Raw genomic sequence first — 10,241 nt, 5'->3', positions numbered from 1 at the left:
CCTCATGTTATCGACGGGATTCGAACTCAATTGTTTTCCACACGGTGTGGGAAGTACGGTGATTATACCAACTGCGCTCCCCAGGAGGGCATGCGGTCATTCATCCACCGCGATATCTAGTCCTGAATCTCCTGACTTAGTTCATCATAACGATGAGAACCACAGTGCAACTAGGGAGGGAATCGGCAATGTTTGTTCTCTAAATTACGCCACCTTACGGTGATTGTGTCAAAGACGACCAGTTGACGTTGTAGACATGTGGGTTATTAGTTTCACGTGAAAATTGCTTAGAGATGGGAAGTTTTGGTGTTGAAGTTATTTTAGGAGGAGAAGAAAATAATCCACATTGCCCTCATGGTAAGGTTGTAATTTTGTTATGGTCTTAGATGTGTTTCATTATTGTTTAGTTGAGTGTTTCGGAGTCCAAGTGTTCCGCTGAAATTTTCATCAAAATTAGCGCTCTGTACCTTTCAACCTTTTGGTTTGTTTATTTTAAAATAAAAAGAAAATATGCTTGACGTAACTTATCGAAAATAGACTTTCTTGATATAATTTAAGTATTGTTTTTTCTTTCAGCCAAGGAGGCAATTTCTTTTTTCAGTTTTCTCGACTGTTGTTTAGAATGCCCCCCCCCCCCGCTCCCTCCAGACTCCCTCAGTCTTAGGGTGTTTATTCCCTTTCCTGCTATTTTAAAATAGGAAAACGAGTTCCCGATTTAAAAACAGTGGTGAGGGGGGATAAACACCCAAACTAACACTAACCATAGCGGGTTAGTCATGCAATTACTGCCTTCTTCCTCATCTCGCCGCTATTTTGTAAGGAGGCTACCGTTCACCAGCAAAAAAAAAAAAAAAAAAAAACATTCCCATTTCACCCATCCATTTACTCTAAATGTTTGTCTAGTTCTGCCTTGATGTTGACCTCCACTACAGCAGATGGAAATTTATTCCAACTATCAACACCCACTGGCTAAAGGCAAATTTCTGCAAATCTATTTTACAATTGTCTTTCCTTAATTTGAATTTATGTCCTCTCAGGTGTGAGTAATGTGAGAAAGAGTAAGAATCTCATCAGTTTTGAGCTTGCTCAAACCATTCAAGACCTCGTACACCTCAGTTAGATCACGTTGCAGGTGCCTAGTCTCCAGATGCTGCAATTTTCAGAACTTAAGCCTTTCTTGGTGACATCACCCCCTTGTTCCACTTGCCAACTCATTGCCCTTTGCTGTACTTGTTCCAGCAGCTCTACAACCTTCCTAAAATGAGGGAGGATGTAGAGTTATGCAATTTTTTTTTATTAATGAGAAAAAATTGTAAAACACTGGTGTAGTTGCTAATTTTGTTGGCAACAATAGAAACCGATAGTCAGTGGATGTGATTGTGCATTCATTTTGCCCACATTCCACAAAAATGTACAGCTTTAAATGGAACATCGATTGCTTGTTGTCATTGAAAGAGAGGGTATTGGCAATAACTGCTAATTAGCATTGGCATTAGTAGAGGCATATGATGCAAGAAAGGAAGCTTATATAGCATGATCATCAAAAAAATAATAATAATAATTCCCATTTCACCCATTCATTCACTCCAAAAGTTTGTCTAGTTCTTCCTTAGGTAAAAATGCATCGAACTGGACAACATGGCTGCCAAACCAGAAACTGCGTGACGTACATACTTTTGGCGCAGGCACCGAGGAAGAAGAAACAAGCCACATCCCATACAATTATTGTTTCTAGAGGATGTCACATGACATAACAAAACTCGCATGCTGGCAGGTACACTTCATGAAACATCCACACTGAAAATACTTGTATTCTGCGGATGTCAAACACTCCATTCAATTACAGTCTTACATCCATCCTTTTGCAAACCATGAACATGGAATAACAATAACACATAATAACTGAGGACAGCAGAGCAGCAAGACAATGACTAAACAATAGGATAATTTCGCATTTTCTGCAAAAATACAATTAAATATTCAGAAACACATATTCTGGAGCTCAGCCATGTGAACTTTCCCACTAACATGCGGTGAGAAGAAGGGGAAGCAGTGAATTACTGGTCAATCACTACCTTCTTCTTTTCAAAGTTATCTTTAAAAAGAAAACAAATAAAATCAACTTATATTTCAAATAAATAAAAAAAAAAAAAAATCAACTTACCTTTCCAATAAAATGAACAAACAACATAAGAAAAGAATGAACAAATTATCCAGTATCGAAAGCATAAGACGCAATCAGACACTTCCCACACCCCAACAACACCAACAGTGAGTCACGTGTTCCTCCCAATCATTGTTGGCTTCACTCCCCCTCACCAGTGCCAAGGGTATGTAAAGCAGTTTCCAGTTTTGGTGGCCATGTTACTCCATTCAATGCATTTTGACTCTTCCTTGAATTTTTTTAAGCTATTAACTTACAAAACAACTAATGGAAGTTTGTCCCAGCAATAAACCACCCGCTGGCTAAAGACAAATTTCCGCACATCTATTCTACAACTGTCTTTCCTCAATTTGAATTTATGCCCCCCTCAGGTGCATAATCTGAGCAAGAACTAGAATCCCATCAGCATTGAGCTTGCTCAAACCATTCAAGGCCTTATACACCTCAGTCAGATCACCTTGCACATGCAAGGTGATCTGACTTTCTCCAGACGCTGCAATTTTCAGAACTTAAGCCATTCTTGATAAGTGCAACCCTTTGTCCTTCTTACCTTCTCTGTACTCATTCCAGTAGCTCTACATCCTTCTTAAAATGAGGCCTCCAGATCTGTATATGCATTACAGCATGTTGGGTGTTGTGCCATAATGCTTATATACATTACAGCATAGCTGATATCGTTGAATGCTTATATATGTCAGATGCAGCTAATGTGTTAAATTTATTCAAACTATTAACTTCCGTAATGCAAGATGAAAGTTTGTTCCAGTGATAAATTGCTCTGCATTACTTCAGTGACATTCAGATTTTTTGACAAGAACATTTGTCTTTATTAGGGACTAAAGACTTTTAATCTCTCTCTTGATGTAAGCACATCACGATTTCTGCTTCTTCTGTTTAAAAAATACTGGATTTCTTTTTGGCTCTGTGTTATTTTGACATTAAAAACGTTTTTACTGGCATTATTCCAAAAATTTTGTAACGAAAAACCATCATGTGAAAAGTGTTACGGAAGTGACATCATCTTCAACTTCTGCCAGAAGTGAATTATTGCAACTTGTATTGTCGGAATCATACCTGTATGGCAACAACAATAATTTATCTTCTACTGGACCAAATTTAATGAAATTTTGCACAGAGCTTCATCTTATTTCTATACTAGAGGCAGAGCCGGAACTAGGCAATCCCATGCCTGGGGCAAAAGTGTTATTAGTATGCCACCATTATATGCAGGTAGTCAATCTTTCAGTAGTGTGGCTAGGTCATTGACGCCTGTCTTCCTGTCTTCCTAGCACCCCTGATTGTGATAGATAATTCCTTCAGTTTGTACCCCTAAAGCTAGCCGCCCAGGAAAATCCCCCATGCACCCCCATTGCTATGCCACTACAATCTTTATGAATTTATAAAAATTATTATTGTAATGGTATATGATTTGCATATATTTATTAATAAAATAATTTAAATAATACAATGAATATAACAAAATATCAAAGTAGAGTAAATATCTATTTACTCTACTTTGATATTTGTAGAGTAAATATCTATTTACTCTACAAAGAAAGTATGTATAACTACAAAAAAATAAGAAAACCAGATAGTTTGTTTATACACTGGTATGCAAAACTTAAGGACCAACACTATTTCAAAAGGTTAAAACCACAAAATCAAATGAAACAGCCTGCGGGGATTGGCATAACTGTGGCCGTTCAGTAGAAAGCTGGTGCACACGCAAAAATTTGAATCGTGATGAGAGGGCTCACATAAACAGGTAAAAGCAGCAGTTCAACAATTATGTGAAAATTACCAAATGGTGAGCATGATTGTTACAGACATTCGATTGGCTTCATACAGTGCTACAGACAACGAAATGGCCAGTAGACAACATCTGGATGACTTTACCCCTGGTCGAATAATTGGGAAGGTCAAAGTGCGAGAAGTGTAGCTGCAGAGTACAGTATTGCCCATAGCATTGTCTCACGTGCGTGGTTGGCCTTCAGAATGACATGTACAGCTGTTCGAAGGACCAGTGGTGGTTGTACATGAAAACAATGCCCAATGATGAACGCTATACACCAGACAGCGGGATCCATTGCAAACCAGCTGCACAGGATGCAGGATATCGCGATTTACTGTGGCCAGGCGACTCTGCAAAGGTGGACTGTTTGCCCAACGGCCAATACGCTGTGTCCCTTTAACACCTGCCCATTGGAGACACCGTTTACACAAGGGCTGGACAGCAGCAATGGGGTAAGGTACTCTTTACTGATGAGAGTAGATTCAATCTCAGCAGCAATTCTGGACGTCAGCTAATCTGGCGAGAGGTTAGCACACAGTATCACCCCGCAAACATCACCGAAAGGGATCGATATGGCGGTCGAGGTGTTCTCATCTGGGGAGGCGTTATCTTGGATGGATGTACACAACTCCAGATGATACTGGAAGGCGGTACTGTAACCTGTGCATGCTACTAGGGCTCACAATACGGGTCAAAATCTTAATACCGGTATTTTGGTATTTTTAATTTATGAAACCGGGATACCGGTATTAATGCTGGTATTCCAAAAAAAACATTTTTCGCAATAAATTTTGGTGAAAATTAGGTGCAATAAAGTAAGGAAAAAAAACAAGTAATTACTTGAATTCATGTTTTAAATCAAACTTTTATTACAATAATAAATATTATAACAAAAAATTATTTAACATACAGTTATTCTAAAAACAAAAAAATATATATACATATTGAAACTGCAAATTTGGTTGTCTAAGCATTCACACTACCTGTCCGAATAAAGTGAGCTCTTAAGAAACTCAAGTGTTATCGTTTAAACTGGATCTAATTTTGGTACATATTTAATTAGCAGCAGAAAACATCTTTTTGGATTCTGTGCTGGTTGGTGCTTTGTACTGAGATAGTCTTAGGTGAGTCGCAGTTTAATCCTCCCTCATCTTGAAAAAATCGTATTCCCTTTTTGACTTTTTATGGCACTATATCCGTATTAACAAAAGAAAGGGACTGACAGTTAAGCTTGGGGTAGAAACCAAATCTAAACTGTGTGGGAGTGGGATTTATTTATTTAGTAATTTTTATTTCTCTGTACCTTAATATCGCCATCAGTGGCCATTGTTATGATTTTCGTACATCAGCTACCCTCAAGCACTATGCTCCACAAGCCACCTGACTGCATTAAAAAATGAGAATTTCCAGGAGCTGAGGGATATTCCCCCCACACACGAGTATATACAATATATTATATATCATATCTATATTATATGTGAGGTGTCAGTTTCTCAAGAGCAATGACACACATAAAACAAGTCATTTATCATACAAAACTACTTACAATACATAACTGGTATTCATTTACATCTAATCTATTCATATTTCTTATTTAATCTGTTAATACATGCTATCATTTCCATAAAATTTCTCTCAATTAACAATCTCAACTCTCTCTACAGCTTAAAACACTAAATTAATTCAATCTCAATCACCAATATCAATTCTCTTCACAACAGCAATCCATAAGTTGCTAACTTGATGCTAACAATTCCATGTAATCTTTCTTAATTTAGCAATATCAATTTTCCTTATAATGTCAACCAATCAACCAACTCAATACTAAATATTTCCTTATTTCTCGTGTTTCTTCAACTTCACTCTTATTCTAAAATAATCTCCCACTTTATCTACGTACCGTTTCTGAAACAACACAGTTCAGAGGACTTGCCTTCCTTCTCTTTCACGGTGGGATTCCTTTGTGTGGGTTTCTTCCACGGAGTGCAGTGATCTCTCTCTCTCTCTCCCTCCCTCCCTTCCTTCCTTCCTTCCTTCCTTCCCTTCTTCTTAGTTGAACTCTGCATCTCTGCTGTATAGCTCTTCCAGTACTATCTTATTTCGGGATTTCAAGAACAGTTCTCTGTTAATACTGAAGGAAATTACCACAGCAGTAGTAGTAGAAGCCAGGGCACAATCTGACTGGCTTGTTATTCAACTTCTGGATTAACTTCTAGCACAGGAACAGGCCCGGCAGAACCCTTCACTATTCAGCTGGACGCTCCCAGAACAGGATCCAAACTGAACCCAGAACTACCACTGGAAGTCTGCAACCCCTCCGAACAACAACCACAAACCCCTCTTTTGTTGCGAGCACCTTATTTATTTCCTTCTCATTTATTTATTTATTGAGCTGATTGCAAGTTACAGTTGCTCCTTGTACTACTTTTTTTATATGCAAGCTTATGTGCAAATAAGCACATAAGCTTAATAAGTTTGAACATAAATTACTCTGGTGTTTGCACATAAGCTTGTGTATAAAAAAGTAATTTAAACCTGACCCAATCACGGTGTCATTCTTTAAACTTACTCTTCTTCCTTTGGTGGAAAAACAGAATATTTTTCCCACACAACTAAAACACTTTGATCTTTTACCTCAAGATCACCTATTCACAATACCTTTGAACTGCTCCATACTGACACTCTTTCCCAAAATCCACTAAGTGTCATATCCTCAAATAGCGATGTAATAGAGGGATTAAACTATTGTTTAGAAGCTTTTAATTTTAACCTTTCGTACCTGCCATACCACTGTTCCCCTTTTTTTTCCTTAATTGCACTACCAGGCCTACTGCCACTAATGAAAATATTTCCATAATGTTTTCGTTATTCCTTAAGTGCCTTACTTCCACACACGCTATACTTACTAAGAGAAATATATTTGTAAGATTTTGTCTTGCAGTTTCATGACATCTTCAGGTTTCCGTTGCATTTGTACCGTGTATAACAATCCTTAATTTGCAAATTCAGCAGTATTAATGATTTATTGTTTTCAATTTTATAACCTTTATGTGAATAAATCATGGATAATTATTTTTTTAATTAGTACCGAAAAACCGGTATTTTTGTATCAATACTGGGATTTGAATACCAGAAAAAAATGACCGGGATCTGGAATCTCGGTATTATAAGCCCTACACGCTACTGTACTGAGGTAATCTTTCCCCATGTGCATCTGTTCCGAGGTACCATTGGCCCCCGAGTTCGTGTTTTTGGATGATAACGCCACACCCCATCGCACTGTAGCTGTTGATATGCTTTTGGAAAGTGAGGACATTGTTCGTATGGATTGACCTACCTGTTTCCATCGATCTAAATCCCTTCGAACACAAATGGGACGCTCTGGGAGATGCCTAGTGGCACGTTCACACCCACCAGAAAATGTTCAGCTGAAAATGGCGCTGACAGAGGAATGGATGATGCTACCGCAAGAACTTATCAACATTGTTCTAAGTATGGGCAGGCAGTGCAAAGCCTGCATCGATATTAGGGGTGGCCGTATCTCCTACTGAGGACCACCTGTTCCCATTGTTCCATCTTTGACAGTGATACATCTGTATCATGGCAGTGTGCCATGTTGCCATTTTTGAATAAAGTCCCTCTGTACCTTTTTGTTTCTGTTGTTGTGTTAGTGTTGTTTCCTTCATTTCTGTACCTCATAAGGTTCCTTTAGCATGCATTTCTCATATTATGCAGAAATTTGTCTTTAGCCAGCGGATAGTTGATTGATGGAACAGACTTCCATCTTTTGTTGTGGAAGTTGATAGCCTAAATAAATTTGAGACTGAGCTGGACACGCATTTGGAATGAATGGAGGGGTGAAATGGGAGTTTTTTTTTTGGCTGATGCTGTATAAGCTTGCTTTCTTGCATCGTATGCCTCTGCTAATACTAATTCTAATATCCAGGCCCACTCCTATGAGAAGCTACAGGTGAAAACCTGACTGGTCCTTAATTTTTGCACACTAGTGTATATCTAGTATAAAATCATAGAAACAAAATATTGTGAAATATAGTACTTTTAACATTATAACATAAACTAAAAATATGCAATGGTGTATTATTTTAATTGAATTTTTCTCGCTTTGAAGGACCTTTCATAAGCTACTGTTACAGGCAGGGTAAGAAAAATCCATAGTGCTATTTCTGTATTTAGATAAGATTCTATTAGACAATACTCATGAATGATTTGGAGAAGTTGTAAAGGGATTACAGATTTTGTATCCTGCAACATTGATAAAACACAGTTTTTCAAATATCTGTTGAAATATCAATAGATATTTGAAAAATTTTGTTTTACCCTCCAATGGAGGACAAACCGAAAAGCTCCAAGGTGTGATGTCACAAAATGGGCTATACTTTATAGAGGTTTGTAATTGGAGTTTCTCTGTTATTTTCAAAATTTGTAAAACACTGTTCCTCCCTGATATTTTTTTCCGTAAATGATTATAAATCCCGAATTTATAATGTTTTTCACTCACAAAATCATAAAAATTTCTGCAATCATAAGTAGCACGTACATGACCAGAAGCTATTATCCATGTTGGGAATACACCTTAATCTTTTGACTGGCTATAGAAAGAATTTGATTAGCATGACTTCTCGGTATGTGTGTTAGGTGGCTGCTTTTATGTTTTAAGTGGAATGGTAATCTCTTTAAGCCTTAATTTGCCTTTCTAATTGCCTAAAGGCTAGAGATGGAAACAAAGCAAATAAAGTTAAGTATCTCATAATCCATTATATGGAAATTTTCTTCATTCTACAGAAACTTTTAAATGTAATTACAAAAGGAATTCAAAAATTTGCTATAAAGAAGTTCGTTAAACACAGGTCTGACTGTAATAAAATCAAAAATGAAGCAATTTTAAAATGTATAACTGGTTGAATGCACCCTTAAAATGCTGCACCTGGGGCTGGCACCCCACTCGTCCCACCCTAGTTCCAGCTCTGACTAGAGGAAAAACTTTTAAACCTTTGAAAATTGCAGTAGCTTTTCCAGGATAATGGAAAATATGAACATGTGATCAAGGAAATTTTCTCATGTAATAAATGGGATAATGTGGCATATTGTTAGAAAACTAAGGGATTTAGAAACAGAAATATTAAGGTTTTAAGATACAAAAACTTTGGAAACTGGGAAATGTGTTAATTCGAAAATGCATCTGGTTTCAAGTTACCTGGTGTTTTCAAATTGAATGTAATTTTTTCTTTACAATTAAACTCTGAGGCTGGAAAAGAGTTTCTGCACATTTATGAAAACTTTCTTTAATTTGGACATATCATCAGATCTTTTGATAAATACTACATGTAATGGAGCAACTATAGATGGTTTATTTAGTCGTGAACTAATATCTCTTCAATGTAAAAATTATATATCTCACTTAGTCATCACAGACCAATACTTTCAGCAACCGATATGTGATTATTCTTAATAAAATAAAAACATTGTTATATTATTATCCATGAATTTTAATAATGTCTGAAAATTAAAACGTTTTTAACGCCTGCTGATGATGACCCTTAAATGTAAAACATGTTAAATATGCTAGCGGCAGGACATTATGTACCTGGTACAGAATTTTCCATGTTTCTTCCAAACTGCTACTCACTCTGTACAAATTACAAATTAACCCTACCAAGCAATATTCTTCTCATATCTCCAGTGGTACCTACAAAACCTCTCTCAAGCTTTTTGACTCCATCCAAAAGAGGGCAGCAAGTTAATTAATGACCCATCTCTTACAAAGTCTCCTCCAGTCTCTGTCTTGTAGATGTTCAGTTTTTGCTCCATGCCTTTGCAACTAAGGCCATATTGCTCCGGGATATGCGGTGGTCATTCCCTGACCTTTCCGCATCCTCTGTATTTGGTGGTGACAGGCTTGAACTCCGGTCTAATCAAGAAGCATGTGCTACGCACTGCTGCTCCTTCCCACCTGGCTACGGAGCTGCCTTCAACCCATGTATGGTCTTAAGTGCTCATAGTGGTTTTGTGGGAAATCATGCAGTGTCAGCGGTTCCTCATAAAACCGCACTTAGTGGCACTGTGAAGATGCAAGACTACAAAGCCAGATGAGCGTGAGTCGTGTTGGGTACAACGAGTTGTGTGTTAGCATGTTGTTTGTGTTCATCTGTCAACTTTGTTACTGGGTGGAGCAATCATCAAGGAAGGCACCTTCCAGCATGCCACCATGGCATGAGGAGCTGGGTCAGTATAGAAGATGTACATTTATGAGCTGGCTCTGCTCTG

At 37.6% G+C, this 10,241-nt stretch overlaps 1 protein-coding gene across 1 annotated transcript in view; it reads left to right on the top strand.

Moving 5' to 3' along the window:
* Window positions 1-243: 243 nt before the first annotated feature.
* LOC150078259 (rRNA N(6)-adenosine-methyltransferase ZCCHC4) overlaps window positions 244-10,241 on the top strand; it is a 109,157-nt gene continuing 99,159 nt past the window's right edge. The window contains exon 1 of the mRNA XM_090384770.1: window positions 244-357. Within this exon, the coding sequence (XP_090240896.1) occupies window positions 294-357 (64 nt within the window). The 5' untranslated portion in view covers window positions 244-293. The remainder of the gene's footprint in view (window positions 358-10,241) is intronic.

This window comes from Mastigoproctus giganteus, chromosome 11 (assembly GCF_048544385.1).
Source record: "Mastigoproctus giganteus isolate SK-2022 chromosome 11, ASM4854438v1, whole genome shotgun sequence".
Lineage (NCBI taxonomy): Eukaryota > Metazoa > Arthropoda > Arachnida > Uropygi > Thelyphonidae > Mastigoproctus > Mastigoproctus giganteus.
Note: the sequence above shows the minus strand (reverse complement) of the source record. Positions and strands in the feature narration are given on the sequence as shown.